The 26,487-nt window shown below is 35.7% G+C and overlaps 1 protein-coding gene across 4 annotated transcripts in view; it reads right to left on the bottom strand.

Annotated features, from left to right (window-relative positions):
• Positions 1-2,906: 2,906 nt before the first annotated feature.
• The window catches only part of TMEM131 (transmembrane protein 131), a 236,478-nt gene continuing 212,897 nt past the window's right edge, over positions 2,907-26,487 (bottom strand). For 2 of the 4 annotated variants that reach the window (XM_074213733.1, XM_074213736.1), the window contains exons 31-41: positions 25,198-25,763; positions 15,924-16,099; positions 14,555-14,688; positions 12,203-12,330; positions 11,851-12,003; positions 8,884-9,049; positions 7,704-7,825; positions 7,079-7,175; positions 5,428-5,525; positions 4,222-4,385; positions 2,907-3,243 (exon numbers count right to left, since the gene is read on the bottom strand). In XM_074213733.1, coding sequence (XP_074069834.1) covers positions 2,956-3,243; positions 4,222-4,385; positions 5,428-5,525; positions 7,079-7,175; positions 7,704-7,825; positions 8,884-9,049; positions 11,851-12,003; positions 12,203-12,330; positions 14,555-14,688; positions 15,924-16,099; positions 25,198-25,763 — 2,092 coding nt within the window. In that variant the 3' untranslated portion in view covers positions 2,907-2,955. The remainder of the gene's footprint in view (positions 3,244-4,221; positions 4,386-5,427; positions 5,526-7,078; positions 7,176-7,703; positions 7,826-8,883; positions 9,050-11,850; positions 12,004-12,202; positions 12,331-14,554; positions 14,689-15,923; positions 16,100-25,197; positions 25,764-26,487) is intronic. The other 2 variants (XM_074213734.1, XM_074213735.1) reach the window with 2 other exon arrangements.

Below are 26,487 nucleotides of genomic sequence, written 5' to 3'. Positions count from 1 at the left end.
ATTATCATATTGTTCTTTTTTTCTCACTTCACTTTGAATCAGTTAATGCTAGCCAAAATCTTCTGAAATCATGTCTTTTATCTTTTTTATGGTACAATAACATTTGTTTACATTTTTTTTTAGGTTTTTTTTTTTCTGTAAGGCAAACGGGCTTAAGTGGCTTGCCCAAGGCCACACAGCAGGGTAATTATTAAGTATCTGAGACTGGATTTGAACCCAAGGTACTCCTGACTCCAGGGCTGGTGCTTTATCCAGTATGCCAGCTGCCCTTTGTTTACATTTATATAAAAGTTCATTCAATTGATAGGTACCCTAATATGGTTTTTTTTCTTCTTTTATCAAATTTTGTTGTGTTTGCTATTAATCTCTCCCTGGGTATTGTACTCCCTCTACCCCTTCCTCACTTGTTTTCCTATTCTTTAATGTATTTCTACTTCAACAATTCTTATTTCAATTACTTTACTGTGAGATCTTTCTTTAGTTCACTTCAGATAAATGAGCTTCATTTAACCCTTCTTCTCTAATATCTTACTTCAGTTTTTAATATTCTTATTCTCTCCTGCTCCAACTTGTAAGAAAGTTCTACTCTATTTTCTTCCTTTTACTCTTACTTTTCTGTACACTCTTAAAACTCTCAGAATAGAAACAATTTACTCCCAGGTCCTTTTTAAAAGAATTTAAACTCTTTTAATATACCCTGAAGACACTGATATTCTAAAGGGACACTTGATTATTCTCTTAAAATGTTAGCCTTTTATCATCATACAACTCCTTTCATCTCCCTAATGAATTCATCTTGCTAGGTTCTTCTAGGGTCTCAAGTGTTCTTACTTAGCTAAGTTAAGGTTTCATCATTAGAAATGCTAGAACCCCCCCCCTTTAGGTCTCTGTTACAATCATCACTTTTCCCTTTTCCTTCTTTACCTGTAAGTTCCTACTCAGTTTTGTAGTGTTCTTTTTGGATGTTAGTTTATTTCCTTTATTTTTGGGAATACAATAGTCCAAGATTTTTTTTCATATAGAGTAGAATTGCCAGATCTCACGTGGCCCTATTATTCCTTGATACATGAACTCTTTCTGGGTTCTTGAAGTTCTTTTTATTTGATGTGAGCCTTAGTTTACATCAAATACTGACAATCTTTGGACTTTTTATTTTCATTTTTTGGTGTTTCTTCTAGGATTTAACTGGTGGGTTCTATCTTTCCATTGTTCTTTGGCTCTAAAAGATCTGTCCAGTGATCAGTGCTCATTTTTTTTAAAAATCATGATTTTTAGCATTCTCATGATTCTTATTTTGCCTTGGCCTGTTTAGCAGGTCAACTGTTTTGGTAACAGATACCTTATGTTTTCTTCTGTTCTCCCTCCCCACCTTCCTTGCCCCCAATTTTTATTTTGGTCTGATCTTTCCTTTCTGCTTAGAGTTGTTGCATTTTCCTTGGAGTGACTCTTCACATTCTTATTTCCCTCCTCCCTCCATCCAAGGAGATGCCAAGTCTTGCTTTTACCTAGACAATATCTCTTCTACTCCTTTCTTTCCTCTGACACTGTCACCTATATTACTTAATGCTTGCCTACTGGAATTATCCTGCTAGTTGGTCTTCTAATCTCCCTCCATTCCAGTATACCCCCCACTCAGTTGTCAAAGTGGTCTTACAAGTCAGACCATGTCAACGACTGCTTCCCCCAAATCAAAATACTTCAGTGGCTCCCTAATGTTGCTAAGATCACATAGAAAATCTTAGTTTGGTTTTTAAATCCTCCTATTACCTGGCTTATCATTCTAATCTTCTTCCTCACATCTTCCTACCCATGAATTTAGAGGCCTCCTTTGTATAATGTCTGAAAAATAGTAGACGCTTAATAAATGTTTAATGACTGACTGGATGACTACTAACTACATGACGTCAAAGTGGATTCAAACGGCATGATTTTATTTAAATTTTCTATCTAGGTCCTTTGGAGATTACCTTTGAAATACATGGTAATTCAGTCAGATTATAAAGGAGTCCATGATAAAGGCTATTACACAAATTTCACTGTTTACCTGGCCTTACATGTGATTTTCTCAAAGTAAGGACAATGGCATGATGATTTCTTATGAATTGAGAATTCAAATGCACCTGATGTTTAAAAATGATACAAGGTTTTGAAAAAAGCATCATTTATTTCAAAGTACGCAAAGTTGTATTTTAAGAAATACACATTCAGTCTTGTATCTCAAGACTTGGCAATGTGCATTTCAGTTCAACTTTAAAATGAATTCAGGTTTACAAATGTTACATACCTCAAGTACAAACAGCACAGAAAATGTAGATGGTCTTTACAGAATGTTCTTACATTCATCCATGTTTGCTTTTAAAGTTGTCTTACATTTCTGTAATCTGCTTTTAAATGAAGACAGCCTTACTTTAAAAAAATACTCTGTATTTTTAGCACAAAGTGCGTATATATTTCTTTAAATTAGATTTTGGCGCATAATACTGGGAAAAATTATTTAAGAACCAAACCTGTTAATTGAATAAAAACTGTCACATGCCAGGACTTGTGAATAGTTTCAAATTATCTCTTTAGATGTAATGTCAAATTTTTGTTTGTACAGCAAATAAAAAATGGAGGACTGATGACAACAAATGTGATAATCATGAAGTTGCTCAGATTTACAGGTCTTATTGGAGGGGGTGGCTAAACCCAGACTTGTTCTTAAGCACAACAGCAAATCTCACACTATCATAATTGCAAGAAAGATTTGAAAGGAACAAGTGATAAAAGCCTGACTTGCTCATAACTGTTTTGCGAGGGTATGGCCTGGAAGGGAAGGCAGGATGGATGGAGGAGGGAAGGGTGGGAAGCAGTGAGAGTAACAGCCTAAAGATGTCTCAACAATGGGCATATCATGATCTAGAGGAGTACCTTTTTAAAAAAACAAACAAAAAAAAAAACCAAAAACAACCCATTTTAATTTTCATGAGGAAAGTGTGAATTAGACCAAGGATCTGAGCTTCTTCTTCCAATTGTTGGACTCCAAATACGCCACGGATTATAGGTCTGTCCCATATCATCTGCTGGGTTGGGGATGGTGGTGGCAGGAGGAGTTGGGGAGTTTTCATTACCCATCAGATCAATACTTGATAGCGTATTAGCTGGGGAAGTGAAAGGAAGGGAACTGTTGAGATTGCTTGACCAAATGGAACTGCTAAATGGGGTAGAGGTGGACCACAGGCTACTGGAGCTGCCGAGGATTGACTGTACCAAAAAAAAAAAAAAAAATTCACGATCATTAGAACTTTAAATGTCTATGTGGCTAATGTTAATGACAATATAATAGGAACATCATAGGTTTCTTTCTGCTTATCTGAATTTAAAATATGTATCAGAAGAGTTAAGATTTATATTTTAACTTACTGAGATTTATATTCTAGAATAAGAGACAGCTCTGACAATCTAAAGTCGTTTCATGGTACCTTGAAAAGTAGAGTTCCAATTTAAAACCATATATTAAAAACTAGGGCACTTAATTGTTTACTTTTTTATTTAATGCCTTAACAGTATTCCTACCAATAAACATGAGTTTTGTTGAGAAACAATTTTTTACAGAATCTTGTAATGGATTAAATATTACACTTGTGAAATGTAAACAATGTTTCTGCATTTCAGGGTTTTGTTAAAAGAAAAAAAAACCCAGAATAAATTAAATTCTAGTTTACTAGAGAAGACTACTTTACTTAGAAAACTGCAGCCAGGTCTAAATCGGACTTATTACACAATACAATAATAATTTGATAAGTAGCCATGGAAAAAAAGATAGCTTTCTCCCCTTTCAATAATTAGGAAAAATTTTGAATTTGAAGTTGATAATTACTCTAATTTATTAAGAAAAGAATATGCATATTCAACTAAAATAACTCCACAACCAAAAATGTAAGATAATTGGCTGTTCTACCTCAAACTTCTTAACCCTTGTAAATCTAGAAGTAGCATACAAACAATCAACTGGGTCTGCCTGTATATCTATATATTCTGGATGTGGGATAACAAATATATTTTAGAAGTGTGCCAATAGCAAGTTGAATGTATTACAGAGAGTTGGGGAGCAGGATGTTTACTTCCAACTTCAGCTGAAAACATTGTTACTCGATAGGTAGAAATTATAATTGTATCACAAAATGGCAACATTAGTATGTGATGACAAAGACCAGTAATTCTAAAGAACATAGTACTTACTGAAGTTGTATGAGTCGGAGAACCTGAACTAGTGGGCCAAGAAGGGGCAGGATCGGTGGTTGAAGTATCCCAAAGGTAGGAGGGGACATGGCTAAATTCATTCCAATTTCTTTGGGTATCTTGACTGAAGGAAGACCGAGACAGCCCCAGTTTGCTGAAAACCTCTGAAAGGAAACAAGAATGGCAAATCCTTTATTCATTATTCAAGTAATATTACTTAGGTCCTGAAGGAAAATTTAGTAGATAACATTCATTCAATAAATATCCGTGCAAAACCTACTGCATGCAAAGTCACATAACTTAATCCTGGCACATAATTTTAAGAAGTCCTACTGTATTATACATACTTGCAATGGTCAGTTTTAAAATAGAGTGTACAAGTGTCAATAAAATAAATGCAATTTCCAGTCATTATTAGATAAAGCTAAATCTACCACTTTGTCAATATTTATTCATAACAAGGAAAAAAATTGGGAGGGATTAAGAATCCCAGGTACTGTGACCCCAGAAATCATTATTTCAGAGAAAAACTGCTTCATTTTCTACTATGGTACTGTAGCATAAACTTTCTAAACTAAACTGAGGTGAATGGGATGAGCATGTAGGAGAACACTTTCCATGTGGAAGTTCATTGCCACTGTCATTTTAATTATTTTATAAGAAGCATAAAATTGTGATTAATGAAAAGGCACTAAGAAGTTCCTAACTCTAAGAGTTAGAATAAGGATTAAGGAAAGAGGAAAAGGAAAAGAAGCTCATTACCCCCTAAAGAAGGGGTTTCAAACCTAGGAAGAGATTTCAGTGTGGAGGTGGGGGTAGAGGGGAAAGAATTACACCATCTTTATTGTCATTCACCTCTAACTGGAAGCTAGCATTTTCTTCTATTATCTAAAAACATAAGACACAAAATAACCCAACCTTTTTTTTTTAACTTATTTCTCTTCAGAAGAACACTGCTAATTTTCTTCTCTTAAGACAGAATCCTATTTCTTATACTTCTATAAATGCTGGACTACAGTTCTAACAATATTATTTTCAGAACTCTATTTAAAGGACAAATGTGCTTTCCTTTGTATTTAAAGCCTTTCTTCATGCAGGTTCTAGCCATTCATCTTCATTCCTTCTTTTTGGCTTACAGTGAAAGGAATAAGCTACTTTCTACATCCCATGGGCTGATTGGTTACTGGTTTAGTGTCGAACACTCACCGCCAGTTAGATTAAAGGAATTCCCAAAGGCTGAGAATGAATTGAGAGGTGTAAAGTCAGGGCTGCTTGGGTTGCTGATGGGACTCCACAAACCAGAGCTAAATCATAAAGGAAGAAAATGCAATACGCAAAAATGCATAAATGTTAGTAAGAACAAATTCATTATTGAAAAATATGAGAAATTGTCTTGGACAATCAAAAATTAAGTCAAAAATCCCAACAAATAACTGCAAAGTGGCAGACCACAAAGGTTTATTCGTGGATTTACAGGCTGTTTATATTGTATAGATGACAATTCCAGGAAGGAGACTTGGCAGAAAAATGAGTATTTTTCTATTCTTGAGATTTAAAGAAATTTCTTAATTTCTGATTACATATGGGAAAAATTTGCCAACCAATGAATATCTACTGAGTACCTAATAAGTCTATAGTATTGCAAATACACATTCATTTTTGTTTTTTTTTAAAGTGCAATCCATGAACTGATACTGAGTGAGATGAGCAGAACCAGAAGAACATTGTACACCCTAACAGCAACATGGGGGCGATGATCAACCTTGATGGACTTGCTCATTTCATCAGTGCAACAACCAGGCACAATTCTGGGGTATCTGCAAATGGAGAATACCATCTGTATCCAGAGAAAGAATTGTGGAGTTTGAACAAAGACCAAAGACTATTACCTTCAATTTAAAAAAAAAAACAAAACAAAACACCCGTTATCTTAAGTAATCTTGCTATCTCTTATACTTTTTCTTCCTGAAGGATATGATTTCTCTCTCATCACATTCAACTTAGATCAATGTATAACATGGAAACAATGTAAAGACTAACAGAATGCCTTCTGTAGGGGATGGGGGAAGGGAAGGAAGATTAGGGAGAAAAAAATTATAAAGTTCAAAATAAATAAATAATTTTTTGAAAAAAGTGCAATCCACCAAAATGATACCCTACCATTTATTAGTATACTATATAAAGCTTACAAACATTTATTACTTCCTTTCAGTACATTCTCTAGTTTCTCATAATTGGATCTTGTCCTTGTAATAAATCATAACAAAGTAGAACAATAAGCATGGATTTAAAATAGTAGCCAGTTATTACTTTGATGTTACATCAATCACATATGAAATTAAAGTCAGAGCACCCCTCCTCTTGCATTAAACATGAGCTGAACTCTTCTCATTCTGGTGTCAGAAAATCTACTGAGGGGGTAGCTAGGTGGTGCAGTGGATAGAGCATCGGCTCTGAAGTCAGGAGGACCGAGTTCAAATTTGGCCTCTGGTACTTAATAATCACCTAGTTGTATAACCTCGGGCAAGTCACTTAATCCCATTGTCTTAAATAAATTAAAAATTAAAAAAAGAATCTACTGAGAAACCAGTTAAGTAGCTTCCTCATCTCAGCTTCTAAACAACTGAATGATAGTTGGGAAACTGGAAAAGTCTTTCTATAATTGCTAAAATAGGATTGGAGGAATGCAATGGACTATTTTAGAAAAAAAAAAACAAGCCCAAGAACTTGATACCACTTAAGCATTCTTACTTGTAATTCAGGAAAAAAATGTACTGAAGCAAATCTAAGTAGGAAATATAAATTTCATTTGGAGTAAGCATTAACTAAGTAGCTAGGAATGACCAATGAATAATACCTGTCTGAGCCATCACTGTCAACAGGTGTGTGTGAAATGCTGATACTGCCAGAAATATCTGTTTTATTTGAAGACACTTTTGTTAGGCCACTCCCACCTGCAACAACGAAAAAATTACAGTTTAAAGACTAAAGACAATTAAGCAATATATTGCAATTATTAGTGTTTCAAAATATGATCATTTATGCTGAGTAAAGGGAGCAGAACCAGGAGAACATTGTACACATTAACAACAACTTTGTGAGATAATAAACTATGATGCCTGTAGCTTCTCTTAGCAGTTCTGAGACAAGGACAAACCCCCTGAAAGACCGGCTGTGCACAATGCATTTCTATCTGGAGGGGAAAAACCAATGGAAACTGAATGCATGCTATGATCACTTTTTTAAAACTTATGTTTTTCTCCCTATCTCATGTTTTTCTTTAGTTTCTCGTTCTAATTCCTCTTATACAAAATGATTAATATGTAAATATGTTAAACACAGATGTACATAATTTTTACTCATGGTGGGAAGGAAGAGTGGTAGAAAAATGTGTAACTCATAAATTTACAAATGGATGAATGTTGAAAAACTAGCATATAATTGAAAAAAATTAAATTTCAATTAAAAATATGACCAATTACCTGGGCTTTTGTCATAACCTGCTGCAACAGCTGCAAATGTAGGATTACCATTCCTGCCTGGAAGTGAAGCTGTCTTTGACAATTTGTGTTTGTTACCATTAGGCTGCTTCATTTCTGCTTCACTTAAATGAAAGGAAAATAGGAAAAATGAATTATTTCTTCAGCATTAAAATTATATAATAAAGGCCCTTAAATAAATTCTCTTATTTTAAAACGATTTGCCCACCACTATACATGTCAGAATTAGCAGTCAGCCCTATATTCCACATCCTCTTCTGTTTCTTAATTAGTCAAATGGGTGACCTCAGTTTAGTCACATGATCTTTGAGGTTTTTTTTCTTTAAAACCTCTAAATCCTACAATCCCCTTTACAGCAGTAGTGGTTTACTCTTATAGTATTGGAATCACAAGATTTCCAAAGGAACTGCACAGTAATTTGGTTTTTAATATATAATTAAAATTTTTAAAATTTATTTTGTTAATTCTTTTCTAAATTACATCTTAATCTGGGGTGGGCTACTCCTGGGCATGATGCAAGCTTTGTGTTCAAGACGCCTGATTTACAGAATTCTATGATACTGTGCTCAGTTGTCAAGTCTAATCACACTTCTCCACTTAGCCATGGATATAGGATGACTGAAGTTACTTGTATAAGCCCTTCTATGGTATTCTAGTTCTCTGCAATTCAACACCATAAAATACTTTTGTGATTCTAAAAAACTAGAATTTATGGGGACTATTGGGAGAACCATAAAAGTAATCAGAGAATTGACTTGGTTAAGGCGATTATAAGAGATTCTAAGAATGTGAAAAAGTAGAAAATGTATGAATCCTCTCTTTTTATCTATTAAAGACTATAGAAAAAGATATGATTTGGGGACAGTTTTTTCCGATGGGTTTCTTATAAACAAATGATTGTTTCACAAATAAAATTAGATAATTTAAAATCAAGAGCTAAACTGATGTTAACAATAATAATGCATGTTTATAGAATGCTTCAAACAGAAAAAGTTATCTTTGCTCAGCCTCTAGTTATTTTGTCAAAGACATCAAATATTAAACATGTAACAGAAACTAGGCTAAATATTTTGCTTGCTTAACAGTAAAATCATTAAAATATATCTATAAATGAGTATGCCTAAAAGGTCTTTTTTCATGAGATATAGAGATCTCTACTTACTTGCTGGCACTGCTGTTGACAATACTGCTGTAAGAACCTCGGGGCACATAGGAGAAAGATGTAGGGGGTGGAGACGGAGAGGCATGTGTTGGTGAGGTCTGTCGTTGCTTCAAGAAAATGTCTGCGTTGAGGGTTTGCAGAGACAATTTATAAAGACTATCAGTAGCTGAGAAATCAAAAAGAAGTCTCATTAATTGAATACTTTGATTCTTATTACATCAGTCTTACCTTGAGGTAAAACTTTGGGAGTACCATTTATAGAGGCTTTTTATGGAAAAAAAAATGATAGAAAGCTAATATATCTTTCTGCAATAAGATTGCAAAAATTATAAATTCCATAGTTAACTTTAATCTGAATTCAGGGGTGATCAACATTAGTAAATTTTGTTGGATTCTCATGGCACTCCTTCATTTTGCTTCTTTCACCTCTTTCTGTATCTGAGAGGAGGAAGCCTTTAGCTCCTAGGCAACAGAAGCAACAGCATGGGGACTAGGAAGACTCACCATGACTCCAAAATGGGCTGCATGTGTCAAAAAGCCATGATTATTTGGCTATGACTTTGATGTTTTCTCTTACTGGCAATTTTACAAGTTGACATTGCTAAGAACAAAGCCCTAATTATTCTAAGGATGTTCTTATAAGGTCGTGTTATCAGAGTTGTTCGTATCCACATACCTCTCAATTGAAGGTCTAAATTGTACAAGGAGAAAATGATCATAAAGTTTTTGGTCCTTGAATAGCTATTTCTTTTCTTTTTTTTTTTTGCAAAACAATGGGGTTAAATGACTTGCCCAAGGTCACGGGGGGGGGGGGGGGGGGGGGGTAATTAAGTGTCTGTCGAGGTTGGATTTGGAATCAGGTTCTCTTGACTCCAGTGACTCTATCTACCACTATGCCACCTAGCTGCCTCTGAATAACTATTTGTAAAAATTGGTTTAATTATTTTACACCAGAGAGAAATCATTTTACCGGAATTTAGTTGTTCAGAGTCTATCACATGCCTAGCATATAAAATAAGGCAAGGGATAATATATATCTCCACCTAGGCTGATGTTTAAATGTATAAAATACCATTATGGTACTTTCCCAATAACAATTCTATCAAATTTCCTTTCTATAGCTTTCTTATTTGTTTCTACTTGTTATAGCTCTGAATTAATTATTATTCCTTGGACATGCCACTGACATTTCCTAACCCTGCAATTCTACCAGTGTTGTATTTTATATAAATATCTTCAATAGAATTCATCAATCTTTGTTGTTTGACAACTTCAATAAGAAATTCCTCCTGAGACTAATAGAAGGTCCAATATTCAGGCAAAGGAGAAGAAAGAAAAGAGAAAAATAAAAGGAAGAAGAGAGTAGGTGAAGAGAAAAAGAATGAGAGGGAGCAATAAGAAGGTTGGGAACAGTACAGTGTTATTAGTTATCACCTCAAATAACCTTTTATTAACACTAAGGCTAGAGGCTGCTATCATTAGTCTCAAAAGTTCATTTCTTAATGTCTTAAAATGATAGTTCTTACCCCACCTCCCTAATTTAATTAGAAAAGTAATATGAATGGAAAAAATGTATTTTCTCCTCCAAGAACCAATTACTGGCAAAGCTTAGAGTATCACACCAATATTAACAAATCTGGCCACTGAACCACTCATGCATGGTGTTGTTGTTTACAAGAATGGTATGTTTTTCTATCCAAGAAATAGTTTTCCTCTTTGGTACAAAGCAGACACTGTCTAAAAGCTATAGCCTGTACATAGTTGTTTGCATGTTGTCTCCCTCATTAGATTGTGACACCTCCAGAATAGGGACTGTTTTGTTTTTCTTTGTATGCTTAGTGCTTAGCCAGAGTCTAGAACTTAACAAGTGTTTATTAACTGATCTTAGTTCATCTTTCTCATTTTTCAGATGCAAAATCTGAGATGTAAGGTAGTTAAATGTTTTGCCCAAGGTTATGCTTGTAGTAGGTAACAGTACCATAAGCACTGTTAGTAAATTAGTGTCTGTAGACTAATTCTACTAACTGTAGAATTCTTAGTATCTATTACATGACAGCCTGCCACTGTAATTGAAGAAAGGGTCTAAATTTTTAACAGTACTTAAGGCCATTTTGCATTTTATTTTGTTTCTTCAATCTCCAAGGTTACTTATATAGTGACATCCTACTAGTGATAAGCCTTTCTAAAACTTAGTTGGGCTGGTCTTTGGACAGTCAGTGGCCAGAACTGTACTCACAGCCTTTCAAGTTCAGTAGACCTTACTAGCATTTACATTCCACTGGCATAGCCTTGGAGAAGTATGTTCCTCTCATGTCTGAATGAGGTATTGGAAGAAGGACTGTGAGGTTTTCACACTTTAATATATTTTATTGCTCCATTGATTCTACACCTCTCGTTCCTTTTCTATGACTTCCTCTTCTAATAAAAAGCAGACAAAATATACAAAGAATGGACAAAATAAAAACAAAAATGCCCATTGCAAAGTCCTATGCCTCTATTCTATGCCTAGAATAACATCCCCATCAATATCTTTGATTCTCTTTCATTTTAGATCCTGATTTCACATCCTCAATAAATTTTTGATTTGTTTCAGTTTAGCTTCTGTACAGTATGGCCCTATATTGCTTAACTAGGTGGTGCTTAAATAATAGGCTTATGTTGACAGCTAAGATAAAAGAAATTAGTAGAAAAAGTAATAAAATCCAAAATTCAGTTAAAATAACGATACAAAGTATTACATTTTAAATGCACTATTTAAAGGATGTCAGTATCAAATCCTTTTGTAAAAACAAAGGAGACCTGAAATGTGAATAATCACCTACTAACTTGTTTTGTAAATGCAGCATTTTGAGTGACAGGTTTTCTTTAAGCAATGCATACTAGTTTTTATAAAAAAAACTGTACAGATATAATATTAATTTTTTATCATTAAATAGACTACTTTGGTCTCTAACTCAGTGTACTTACAGCTGCCGGTTTTATTAATTGGCACAGAATCCCACTCTGGTGGGGGAGAGTCTTTTTCCCCTTCTGAGCTGCTGGTGTTGCCTAGTTCTTGACCACCAGGGAGAAATTTTGCTAGGGCAGGTGGCCTGTTGTCCACTAACTTATTATTTGTACCTGCACAAAATCAAATAGTAACATGGCCATTAATGCAAGAGAATCCCTCTCTCCTAGTCCTATTTCAAAATATTCCTCTAATATATTTATATACCTAGGAATCAAGAAACCACCTCAATCAATATGGTTTCTAAGCAGTACTTTTATTTTTACTATCAAAACACAAAAGGGATATTTTTAAGATCAAAATGGACAATACCTCTTGCTTTCTGTGGATTTCGTGATTTAGATCCACTTGTCAATGTATGCTGCTGAAGAGTATTCTTGGTTGGGAGGTTTTTGCGTTGTTTATTTTCCATTGGTGGAGTATATGGAAGCTCCAATGAACTGAAATGCAATCATGGGTGTAAGATTCAGATTTATCCCTTCTTTATTTTTAATGCCTGGGAAGGAGTGTCATTTGACATTAAAGGACTTAAAGTAAAATTTAAGGAATGCTTTTGATAATGATAATGTATAAATATGTAAGGTTATATTGACCCCTTTGTATCAATTAGTTGAAAAATGAAAGTTTAGCTATTTAAAATGTATATTCCACAATTCAGGAATCAGGTGTATCTGTAAGTCAATCATTTGAAATTCAAAAATACAGTCTTATAGAAATAATGTTATAAATGATGCTTAAGAGTCCCAGAATAGCTTAAAAAAACTTGTTAATATAATTCAACTAGTCTGACTTGTGGAAGTATGAGGTCACATGATACAAGAAGTAAAAGAAGAAATGGCTTTCTTCCCTTTCCAGGGTCCAGTGTTGGAACAAGGAAAAGTTTCTGAAAAATAAGTTTGTCTTAGGTGTTCTCTCTTTTCTTAATAAACCTCTCCAGAGGTGCCCAAGTGTACTTCTGCAGCATCTTACCAAATGGGTACTAACTCCAAAGTTAGTTAGTTAGTTAACCCTACAATCAAAACTCTTATTTCCTCAGGACAGATAATTTAATCTGTATATTAATAATGATAAGCATTTATATAGAGCTTTAAGGTTTGCAAAGTGCTCTACTATTATGTAACTAGATCTTTACAACAATGCTGGGGGGGGGGTGTAGATCCTATTATTATTCCCATTTTATAGATGCAGAACTAAGACAGAGCAAGGTTAAGTGATTTGCCTAAGGTCTCACAGCTAGAAAGGGTCTGAGGTTGGATATGAACTTCAGTCTTCTGTTCTTCAGGCTGGTGATCAATCTACTGTGCTAACCAGCTGCCTGGTAGGTTAGCATAAAAGCCCTCTAGGACTTGATCATTTCAGATTAATGTGTCAATGATGGATGGATTGTCCTATAAGTTGCCCAAAAGCATTTAGCTGCTTGGTAAGAGCCACCCTAAGGTCTCTGGCAGAGCATTAGGGAGTGTGGTGGTAAGGAAAACAGACATTAGTACATGTGTCTCTGTAAGCTCGGAATGGATAGCATCTGTGTGATATTACTTTTTTTGGTATTATACTGGTAATTTGGATTTAATTTTAAAAAGTTGATAATCATTTTATGTGTTGATTCTGTATTTTTCCAAAGTACTAAAAGATTTCTACTATAAAATCTTTTGTCTTCCTAAAATTACTAATCAATAAGGCTAAAGTGACCTTATTAAGCAAAGGGGCTTATTCTGGATAAAGTAACACCATGCAGGTACCATACCATGTTTTATTTAAATTTACAATAGTAATGTTACTTAATACTGTCCTCTTCTGTTCTTCTCTCTGAAATATTAGTCAATCATCATCCTCTAGTGACATGTTTTAAAGTGATCTTAAGATTTATGAATCAGGGTGTTCTCAGTAGGATAATAAGCTGTGCTGTAATGTATTCTCTGGCATCCATACAACAGAACTATGATAATTATTTTAAATGAAAGAAAATATTCCTAACTTTCTTGAAAAGGTTCTAATACTATTAAATTTTCTGCCAAATCCCAAATGATAATGGAAGATATTATCTGTAGGGTGACTTCAGGATTTCTTATACCATTCTTAGAATATCACTTGCTTTTTTCATTGGATCTGTCATTTCATCTGTGTAATATACTTCCAATGAGGAATATTCCCTTCCAATACAGTTTGATATTTGCTCTACATCTTATTAAGACTTAGTCTTAAAAAGTTTCTTGGGAATACTAAGAAATTAGTGACTAAGAGGTCCAATTTTTATGAATAAAAAAAAGAAATATCTCATTTTTAGAGTTGGAAGGGACTTTAGAGATCATATATGGTCAATGACCTCATGTTTATGGTTGGAGAAACTACAGTGATAGGGGGTCTCTGACCTGATCCTGGTCACACTGGTGTGTGGCAAAGCTGACATCTGAACTTAGGATCTCTGACTCCATATCAAGAGATATTTCCCAAGTACATTATCAAGCATGTCAAGTCCATATCACTTAAATCTCCCTACAGAAGTTCTCTGAACGAGAAGCTGCAATCACAAGGCCAAAAAAACAAGACACATACACTGCCACCTTCTGCTGTGATCAGACTTCTCTGATTTTGCAGAGGGCTCCAGGATGCTCTCAAGCCTGGAAAAACATTATCCTACATGTGTTGATTTTCTTGTGCATGTACCTGAGGGGTTTTACATCTGCTGGGGTTTCTTTTTTCACATTTGCTGAGAGCTTTTTGCTTTTCTGTTTCACTTGAGACATTTCACCTCCCTGTTTATCAGGTGCGGCTTGTTTTCCTTTTTGCCTTTCAGGATCCTGTGAAAGTGATAACATATAATCTGTTTAGTTTGATGACATAAGATCATCAAATAAACCCACACCCTTATTATGACACTTGACTACTGTCATTATCTTTTAAATTTGGACCATATTAACCTCTGTGAATGGTTCTTATCTTACCAAGTTTCTCAAGAGAGAAAAGGAGGAAGGAGAAGAGCTTTGAGTTGAATCTTTACAGAGAGTTATTAACAAATACTTCTGTGGAACAGATTGAGGAAATGATTTAAGTATTTGTATAAAAATACAAAGGTAAGAATCAGTCAATTTGTGAGGCTATCAGGGGATAATGCCAGAGAGATGATGTTCAAGAGCAAAAGAGAAGAGTTGAGGGACTGAAGAAGTTTCAAATGATTTGTCAAATAAGTTGGAGATGAAATATATTAAACATATATCAAGATAGAAAGGTGTCTCTGAAAGTAATGTAATGAAACTATAAAATGTATAGCTCACAAATATAACTGGTTTAAATTATCATCACTTTTTATGCAACATTAAGAATATATATGAAGCAGCAAAACAAATGTGAGGAAATGCTAAAGTTGGAGTCAATTTCCTTCTTGATGTAAAAAGTAAAAAATACATACATACATACATATATATACATATATACATATATATATACATATATATATATATATATATATTAGTGATAGATTCTATTTTTAAAAATTAGTGAATGCCAGTAACATTGGGAACCTTCTAAAATAACTTGGAATATAAATTCTTGCCAACAACATTAAAAATTCTGTAAATACTAAATTTAATTGGAACACTATTATTCTGAATATCAAAATTAAAATGGAATGCTAATTTCCTAGATCTTATACATTATGCTCTATTTAATGGAATGATCATATTATCTTATCATGAAATGAAATGCTACTTCACTGGCCAGTTCCAACATTTTCTACTGGTCAAACAAAGAACACTACATAATAAAATACAAGTGATTCTTTGACAGAATTGCTTAAGTTACAGATTTCAGGTAAAGTTTGACTTAAGAGCTTCCCTTACTCTTAAGTTCTTTATTTTGCTACTGTTCCCTCAAATACAACCTGAAGATGAGGGGAGTGTTGTATAAAATGATTTGTTTGATGTTTAGTGGCTAGAATGGGCTAATATTTAGAAATCCTTGGAGTCTGATTTCTAGCTAGAACATTGCTGTTTAAATGATGGCCTATCCTCCCCATTTTTGTGCTTCAGTTCTATACCTCTTTTAGAAGTGGTTCTGTATCAGGGTTTGAGGTTTCTGTGGTGGTAGAAGAACTGTCATCATCAGCTAAAGAATCTTTCAGCTCATCCTCTTGTGGCCTCCCCTTTGTTCTTCTCTCCTTCTCTTCTCGTTTCTTGAGTGGTTTGACTTTGCGTTGAGGAGGTTTGCCTTTTCCTAGAGAGAACAAAACAAAACTCCTGATTCTAAGTCCTCAATAACAACCACCATCCCCTAAAAAACAAATTTGAAGAGATATTAAACATTAAGAATGAGCAAGCACTTATTAATCACTCTGTGCCATTATAGCTCCTATGTATTACAGGCCCTGGGGATACTAAGAAAGGCACAAAGATAACTGCCTGGGGCTCGGAGAAGTGCCCAGGGCCAGGTCAGTTCTACCTTCAAGGAACATACATTCTGTGGTAGAGACAACAAATAGATCCATACACAATAGAGGGAAGTCTCTGGGAGATGGGGAGACAGGAAAATGTCTCCTGCTCAAGGCAGTCATTCATTAGATTCTTGAAAGAAGTCGGGGATTCTTAGAGGAGGAAGTGTTTGACTTTTGGAGGGCATCTTAGCTCAACTCTATCTGAAGGTCTCTTCATTTTCTGTTGCTAATGTTTTCGGATTCGTTATTTCCTTAGTAGAAAGAACTTCCAAGGAAGAAACTCCCTTTGTGAATTGCCAGAGGTGCTGAGGAGTGCTCAGGGCTAGGTCAGTTTTTCATATACTATGGAGTGCTGTCTCTCCAGGCATAGTTTTATTGATTAAAGGAGATAAATTTTCTAGCATAGACTTTTTTTTAATCATTCAAACAGTTGCTTGTATTTTCAGAGACTCTTTTTAATCATATTTTTTCTTTCATAATTCTATGCCTTCCAAACAACTTTGTAACTTCATATTTAAAAAAAAAAATCCCATTAACTAAGGAGCTGAAAACTTCCTGGATTTTCTTGAAAATTATTGAATGGTTCATAAACTCAATTGCTACTAAAAGTATTTTAGAGAGATCATAGTGTTCTGATATAGGCATTCTATATTGCACTAGACTTAAAGTCAGAAAGACCTGGATTCAAATTCTCTGACTTTTCTAGCTATATAATATTTATTCTCTTGCGTTTTCTCCAGGATTTTCTTTTCTTTTCTGTCTTGTATGACATTGCTTTCTCCTAGTTCTCCTCTTAGAATCTTTGAGAATGTCTACTTCTCTGATCTTTGATCAATGGAATCCTTATTGATTGTGACCTCTTCCTCTAATTCTCCTAAAGAATCTTGACTGCATGTTTCCTTTGTCCTTATTCTTATGTGCATGTACTACTCTCATTAATAATAAAGGACATACAGATATTGGGTGTAGCATAGAATTTCAATGAAATTAAGCTCAGTTCAGTTCATATTTATCAACCTTGCTATATGTTAGCTCCTATAGAGGAACTGGAATTATAAAGAAATAAATACAGAATAGTCCCTGCAAGAGATGAGGAAGGAGACTAGTCAGCCAACAAAAAATGCCTGGAGTGAGGAGACAGAGGCAAAGTCATTAGACTGCTGAGTACTAGAAGGGTTGAAGGGGTAAAAAAGAGTTAAAAAGTGGTGATGGGACAGATTTTGAAGGGCTTTGAATGCCGAGGATTTTATCTTCTCTCTTGGAAGGATTGAGGGCTTTCACCAGGGTGCTGACAGTATCAGGAGACAGTGAAAGTGAAGAGACACAGATGGCACCACTAGGTTGCAAAATTATGTGACTTGGGAGGATTGTTTAACTCTTGACAGAATAAGGAGCTAAGGAATAGGGGAGGGCTTGACAGGAAAGGCAATGAGTTACATTTTTTTTTGAGGGGCTGGGGGGTTTGCTAGGCAATGGGGTTAAGTGGCTTGCCCAAGGCCACACAGCTAAGTAATTATTAAGTGTCTGAGACCGGATTTGAACCCAGGTACTCCTGACTTCAGGGCCGGTGCTTTATCCACTGTGCCACCTAGCCGCCCCTACATTTTCAACATGTTGAGTTTAAGGAACATCTACTTGAAGATGTACAATATAGGGAATAAGACTGGAGGTTAGCTATAGATAAGGAGCTGATAATCCATGGGAAAGGATGAGACCAACAATGAACCAATATAGAAGGAGAAAGTCCTAGCTCATAGCTAATGGAGATGACTTGGGTAAAGATACTACAAAAGAGTCTGAAAGAAGTGGTCAGGTCGGAGGAGAACCAGGAGAGAGTAGTGCCATTAGAACCCAGAGAGAGGACAGTATCAAGAAGAGGAGGGCGATTAATACTATTAAAAGCTGCTGAGGAAGGATGATGACTGAAAAAAAAAGGCGATAAGTAATTGTGGAGAGAGCACTTTGGGTTAAAGACAAATCAGAAGCCAGATTTCTGAAATTTAAGAAAGTAGAGGCACTTAATGCAGACAGCCTTCGCAATGAGACTAGTCACAAAAGGGAGGAGAGAGGTGGGATGGTAGCTAGCTGGTATCAATGTATAAAATGAGATGTTTTGGGCATATTTGTAGGCTTAGGAAAGTAGGCAGGAAGAAATTGAAGATAAGTAAGAAAATGGAGACAATAGAGGGGAAAACCTACTGTATAAGAGTAAAGATTGGATCTCTTGTAGATGCAGAAGATTAGTATGAAAGTTGTGTGGCGGGTAGGTAAGGGAATAGAAGCAGTGCCTGGGGATGGGGTTGGTGGTACTGATTAAGAGGCTACTGCAATAATCCATGTGAGAGATGAGGAGGGCCTAAACTAGGGGAGTGGCCCTAAATGTGGAAAGGGACACTTGTTAAAGAACTCCTATGAGAGATTAAAAACATCAAAACAGAATTGTGGCAGAATAGAGAGCCTGGGTCAGGGTTCTGAGGAACATTAATAGTAAGGGAGCAAGAAATGAATGATGATACAATGCAGGATAAATCAGACAGCTAAGAGGAGAACTAGGAGAAAGCAATGTCATACAAGACAGAAAAGAAAATCCTGGCGAAAACACAAAAGAATAAACTTTATGTGTTCACAGACTTTTAAAATAAGCCTTTTCAGTATAGCAAAATCCCACCTTAAAGGCTCTTTTCCTACATCATATCTCCCATACATACATTAAAGCTATACACAAATGATTTTCTTTGAAAATTCTCTGATCATTAATATCAAGCAAGGCACAGAACAGAAAAACAGGCCAAAAGTATTAGCCACTGTTATGAAGAACATCCTGCACAAAATCCCAAGAGAAAATTGCAAAAAGTGGTGAGGTCCTATTGATATCTGTTAGTGAATGATGTTATGTTTATTGCATCAAACGCTAGAACAGAGCCTACTAAGTATAATCCATAATCCTTCAAAAGCTGTCAGCCTATCTGTACAGGAGAAACAAAGTGGATAAAGAATGCCTTTTGATGGGGCAGCTAGATGGCACAGTGGATAGAGCACTGGCCCTGGGGTCAGGAGGACCTAAGTTCAAATCTGTCCTCATACACTTAATAATAGCCTAGCTGTGTGACTTTGGGCAAGTCACTTAACCCCATTTCCTTAAAGAAAAAAAGTGCCTATTGTCTAGACTAGGGTTTGGCAGGACAGGGTCTATGGTTCAGTCCAGCCCAGGGGCCATGGTTGGCTGACTTCTTTCTATAAAGTAGAAAATACACACCTGGCTAATATCACCTCCAAGATCAAATACAAAATCCTGTTTGGTGTTCAAAATCCTTCATAACCTACGTTTCTCCTACCTTTCCAGTCTTCTCACATCTAAATCCCTGAAATATATTCTTTGATTCAGTGACACTGTCCTCCTTTATGATCCTCCATCTCTTGGCTCTAGGCATTTTCCCCATACCTGGAATATTCTTTCCTCCTCATTTTTGCCTCCTGACTTCCCGGTCTTCCTTCAAGTCCCAATAAAAATCTTTCTTCTATGGAGTCTTCTTCAACCCTTCTGTTTGATGACATATTTTGGCAAGCTTTCTCCCCCTCTAGATTGGGTGCTCCTGAGGGCAGGGTTTGTCTTTTGTTTCTTTCTGTACCCCAGTGCTTAGCACAGTAACACATCTAGGAGCTTAATGTTTTTGACTAATGGATGTGATCTATTAGTACGTAGATCTTGGATGGACAATGACCTGGGCCCCAAACTGAAGAGGAATGAGAGACTGTTAGACCACATTTGAGAAATTATAAAAATGTTTTTAGTGACCAAGTTTTTCTTTCCATATAAATATTCTTTAAGGGATGATATGAGAAGAATTAAAGTTGCAGGGAATTGTAGAAGCTACTTACAACATAGAAGTGAAGAGGGATTCTACTTGAAGTGGTAAAAAGTACATCATTAGAAAGATGAAGGGCAGGAAAAGAGGGCTGGCAGGTTGCCTAGTGAGAGAGCCGTGAGATCCACTGCCACCCCTGGCACCATGGATGGACATATATCTACAGAGGCTCAGTAGAGAACATAAAGGTGCAGATGTGTTGGGAGGGCATTCAAGCTTTTAGTTACTTGTAGGAGAATTTCAGTCAGGGTACAGTGAAGTACAAGAGCCATGCTGCAAAAAGGTCTCATATACTCTCTTGGTGAACTTCTCAGCATCCATGGGTTACTCCAAGATCTCTATGTCCTGTGGCCAGCCTCTTCACCTGAGTGTCAGACCCAGATCACCAAACTGCCTAGTGGACATTTCAAACTGGATATCCCGGAGAAGTCTTAAACTATTCATTATCTTCCCCCCCCAAAAACTCACTTTTTCCAAACTTCTTCATTTCTATTGAAGCCCATTCTAGTGTCCCACATTTATAATTTCAGATTTATCCTGAATTCTTCATCTCTCTCATTCTGTACATTCAACTAGTTGTCAAATTTTGCCATTTCTTCCCTTAGAACATCACTTTCATCCAATCATTTCTCTCCACTCATACACTTATAAAAGTTTAGGCCTTCATTACCTCTCCAATGGAGTATTAGAACAGCAACCAAAGCAGTCTCCTTAAGTCTCTCTCCAGTTTAGTCTGTCATTTCCCTTAAGCTCAGAAATGAACATGTGACTCCTTGAGACAACTGCCTCTAAGATAAAACATTAATTACTCTGTCGAGCTTCTAAAGTCCTACAATGTCAGGTCCTACCCTTCCTTTTAAGCCTTGGTACTGCTGCTCCAGTTCTGGAGGGTTTTATGTCTTTGCAATGACTATCCCACTTTCCTTGCTATGTCTGGAATGGATGCAGCTTTACTGTTCCTCTCTTCTTTTAAGATATAACTCAGGTATCAGGTTGGGCATGAAGACTTTCCTGATTTCCCCAAATGCTAATGTTCTCCCTTCAAACTAACTTGTATTTAAATTCTTTGCAAGTGTTTGTATTTTTTGTTATCTTTTTTATTTTATTTTCCCCCCAATACATGTAAAGATAAGTTTGCAACATTCATTTTTTGTAAGATTGAGTCTCACATTTTTCTTCCCTTCCCTACCCCTCCCCTTGACAGTGAGTAATTTGATATAGATTTGTACTTGTATTTATTAGCTTCATATTTATGCTGTATATTTTATGTATACTTATTTCCCCAAATAAATGTAAACTCATCACAAGTAGGAAATTTCCCATTCTTTGCAGTTGTGCCTTACTCAAGGTTAGTACTTAACAAAATACTCACTGAGTGATTGCTGACCTGAATCTGTTTTCATTAACTGAAATTGTTTTTAAAGCTTAATTTAAAAGGAATGTTAGACTTGAAATCAGGCATAAAGTAATTTAAATCCAACCTTTTAGAAGTCTGATCAAGTCACTTAACCTCTCTTGGATTCAGGTACCCCTCTCAGGCTACAAGTGAAAGACTGATTAATAGTTTCTTTTTTTTAATTTTTGCAAGGCAATGGGATTAAGTGACTTACCCAAGATCACATAGCTAAGTAAATATTAGGTATCTGAGGTCGAATTTGAACTTGGGTCCTCCTGACTCCAGGGCTGGTGCTCTATTCACTGTACCACCTAGCTGCCTCTTAAGAATGATTAATAGTTAAAGTAAAATGTAGAGAGGTCTGAATCTTAAAAAAAAACCTTTACACTTTATATAGCCCTTCAGTAAAAAAACTATCTTATCTCAAATCAATATTCTCTACTAAGTCATTGCTTAGATAAGTTGGCACCTGCATAAATTAATACAAATGCACAGTGTCTAATGGCAGTCTTATGATTGAGAAACATAATACTTCCATTTAGGATTAAAAAGCCCTTTCTTTTCAATAATACTATGAGATAGGTAGTGCAAATATTACAATCTCTATTGTGTAGATGAGAAAACAGACTCAGAAAGAGCTTAAATAACTTGTCATGGAAACTCAATTACCACAAGTCAAAGCCCATTTTTGGAATCTAGGTATCCAAGCCCAGCAACCTTTCTCCCATACTATATACCACAAGGCTTAAAATACTGATATAGTCTACACTGCTGAGTTCTATCTATGGCTAGACTGACCATATACAACACGTGTATATAATATTATTTCTATCAAAAGAAATTAAATATTTGTGTTTCCATAAAAGGAAGGAGATGGTGAGATATAAAGGAGGTAACTAACACATCCTGGTACAAAGTTCCAAAAAATGAAGATTAATAAAGAAATAGGAGTCACTAAGGGTTGATGCATTACTCTATGCATACCTAATAAGCTTATACATAGTAACTACTCTGCCTCAGGAGGAACTTAAGGTTCAATATGATAACATATGATGTACTTGGAGGCATGACCAGAGTGGGGAAACACATCAAGGAGTTACATACAAGAGATGGAACGGGAAGTTGGGAATTACATAATCCTCAGAAATTAGGACCTGAAAAAGGCAGCTGGAGATAAAAGTTGCTTGTTTTCTGCTTCTGTGTATGTGTCTTTCGTGTCTTTCTTCTTTGTTTCTCCTTTAAGATTTATTTCTTTAGTTTTTTTTTTTTTTGGGGGGGGGGTGACGCAAGGCAAATGAGGTTAAGTAGCTTGCCCAAAGCCACACAACTAGGTAATTATTAAGTGTCTGAGGCCGGATTTGAACTCAGGTACTCCTGACTCCAGGGGCGGTTGCTCTACCCACTGTGCCATCTAGTCGCCCCAAGATTTATTTCTACCACTATCATTTCAAAGATTAATACAATATATTACCCTACTACTGTTATGCCAGGATAAAATCCTTCCAAATGGTGGTTACTTCTCTATTTTGTTTCATGAGAGCTAGTGCATTGATTGATGGAGAAGAACAAATACAGACCATCTGAAAATAGCTGTGGGGGAGGCACCCCTACATCCTGTTCAGGGAGAAAGGCAGAGAGGGTTCAAGAGGCAAATTGAGGAAAAGAGGAGGCAGGTATACACCTGAGCACTGTTATGACAATAAGAAAAAAGTTAATGTCTGCATGCTTCTTTTTCTGTAAGATAGAAGTATTACTGTTTCATAAACACTGCAAAGAAAAGGGTCAAGTTTTTAATGTCTTATATAAGTTATGAACATGATATCTAAACTGTGATGTCTTAAATCCTGATCCCACTGAGAAATAGTTTACTCAAAAGCCATGATAGAATTAAAAAATGTTAATGCTAGTAGGGAACCCTACTAGTATAATTCCTTCATTTACAAATGTGGAAGTCAAGGACAAGAGAGGTAGTCGTGTGACCTGTCCTGTGGTCATTTGCCTATGTGGGGAAGCTCCTCCACGCACATTCAGGGCTTCTGTTCCCGCCAGTTTTGTGCTCTTTGTCTATAACACTTGGCTATTCAACACCACTGGGCAGCAACATAAAGCTTAATAGTTATCTCTGAATAGTTCCCTAAAAGAGACCTATTTCCCTCTTCATTTTCAAATAGTTGAGATGAATGGACAACATACTGGAATAATTGCTAATTACAAAACTGCAACCACGTCTTCTCTTCCCTGTGTTTAAGAACTGTTAATACAACGTATAGAAACATTTTGAGATTATATTTCTAACAATTTTTCAAATTTAGATTTTACAATTTAGGAAGAATAGTTTTATAGTTATTGGCTCTGGATGGGAAACAAAAATTTTTCCTTTAGATTAGTCTTAACTCAAATTTCATGTTTTCTTTTTTTCCTTTCCTTTTCTTTTCTTTTAGGTTTTTGCAAGGCAAATGGGGTTAAGTGGCTTGCCCAAGGCCACACAGCTAGGTCATTATGAAGTGTCTGAGGTCGGATTTGAAACCAGGTGCTCCTGACTCCAGGGCCGGTGCTTTATCCATTGTGCCACCTAGCTGCCCCTCATGTTTTCCTTAAATTTATACAATTAATCTATTTTAATTATCTAAACCTTTATATATATTTATAATACTTTTATTATATTTATAATATATTTTATTTTATAAATTATATTTATAATATAATCTTTTGTAAAAGTTTGTACAAAGGAATGATAATATAACTGAGGCTTGAGATATTTAACCTGGGGTCCAAAGAGCCCCAGGACATGAATAGACATCAAGAAATCTGTTAAAATGACATCTTTAATTTAACTTACCTCTAAATAATAAAACTTAGTAATTCCTTCAATTACAATTTTTTAAAAAGTTATTCTGAGAAAGGATTCAGAGCCTTAACCAGAGTGCCAAAGGAGTCCAAGGAACAACAAAGTTAAAAACTTGGGGCAGCTAGGTGGTGCAGTGGATAGAGTACTGCTGACCCTGGAGTCAGAATCTGAATTCAAAACCGGTTTCAGACACTTGTTACTAGCTGTGTGCCCTTGGACAAGTCACTTAACCCCATGGCCCCACAAAAACAAAAACAAAAAGTTAAGAATTTCTGCCTTATACGGCAGAGAAATTTCACAGAAGAGAAATGTCATCAGGTTTTGAGTTTCAGTTTGCTGGTGGTGGTGGTGGTGGTGGTGGTGGGTTTGTGTGTGTGTGTGTGTGTGTGTGTGTGTGTGTGTGTGTGTGTGTTTGTGTGTCTCAGGATGTGTGGGTGCTATTTGAATTATTCATGACAGCGAGCTGCTTTAACACTGAACATAGACCCATTAAATACGAAATACCAAACCCTCCCTGCTGCTAAGACACAATCTTTACATGATACTAAAGTACAAGACAGTTTATGAACAATGAATTTCTGCTTTAGTAAGCAATTTTAAATAACCAAATTGTTGGGGAAAATGTCTTTGGTGACTATATTTTGGAAAGACAAGGTGTATCTTATTTTTAAAGCATACATATGTGGAGGGTTCTCAATGGATACATTCATCCTGTTACCATGGGATGACAGTTTCTTAATTTTTAGCATCAAAGAAAAAGAGTCCAATTACCTTTGTTTTTTGATATTGGAGATGGAGGTTGGTCTGTAAACACATCTAGGGAAGGGGATTCATTATGGTCAAAATCTTTGTCCATGGCTTCTATAAGACAGGTAATATCTGAATCTTCTGAGCTGTGTCTTAAACTGCTGCCACATTCTGGGTGGGAAGAGTGAGCAAGTGGTGGAGGGGGCACTGAGCTTTCAGGATGATGCTCCAGCTGCTGAGGCACTGTTGGTGGAGGTGGGGAGTGCTGCTCCAGCAGGACCTGACTATGGTGCTGGTTCTGCTTTGCTCCTTTGGACCTTCTACCTGCTGTATGACTCTGTGCTACTGCATTTGAATCCAAAACTAGGGTACTTGTTCTGTTAGCAGACTGTGTAGAAGTCCTGCTATTAATGTTTGAATTGTTTTTAGATTTGAAATTTTCAACATCAGCTGAGTTTCTATTGCTGTGTAGATGAACTGATGGATTGCAGTGTTTATGATTTCCTGAACTGGATCTGGATGAGGAACCTCCTGTTCCATAGATTCCCCTACTGGAACTGTGATTGTTGTCAGATCCAAGACTGTTCAAGCTGAAAAAAAGACCAATTAATGTCAGCACATATGAATTCAGTGTTCTCTTACTTCGACAGGACTATAGTAAGGAATTAGGGCTCAAAGAGTTCTTCATTGATGAGGTGCAGCAGAAGAAAGAGCTTGGAGTCTAACAATTGGTGAAACATTTCACATCCAGTTGAAATTCATACACAGAATATTTTTTCCCTCATCTAAAATTTTTAAAAATTTTTGACATTTTACTTTTTTAAATTTGGACTTCCATATTCTCTCCCTCACTCTTCCTTCTACTGAGAAATCAGGTAATATGATATCAATTATACATGGGAATACATGTGAAACATATTTCCATATTAGCATGGCATAATTTAATGTGCATTACTGAATAAAAATGATAATCTTCCTAAGTCAATTCATCACCCAAATAAAATAATTTAGAAGAACACTAATGGAAATAAAGGTAATCTTCAAAATAACCGAAGTGTTAGATCTACCTATAGACTGATGAGCTGTCAGCTACTGGTTCCCAAAATATTTGCCAACATTACAAAAATGTTGTCTCTGGAATAAGTACTTTGTAGTTCAGTGCCACAGCAAAAAGCAATTTAATAACCAGAATTAGGTTGTTGCTTTTTTTCTTGTACAACAACAATAATAATTAACATTTCTACATAGGACCTGTGTCCCAGGCAATGTGCTAAAACTCTTTATAAATATGATCTCATTTGATCAGGTTTTATG

Source organism: Macrotis lagotis, chromosome 1 (genome assembly GCF_037893015.1).
Source record: "Macrotis lagotis isolate mMagLag1 chromosome 1, bilby.v1.9.chrom.fasta, whole genome shotgun sequence".
Classification (NCBI taxonomy): Eukaryota; Metazoa; Chordata; class Mammalia; order Peramelemorphia; family Peramelidae; genus Macrotis; species Macrotis lagotis.
This window is presented reverse-complemented; position numbering and strand designations above follow the sequence as displayed.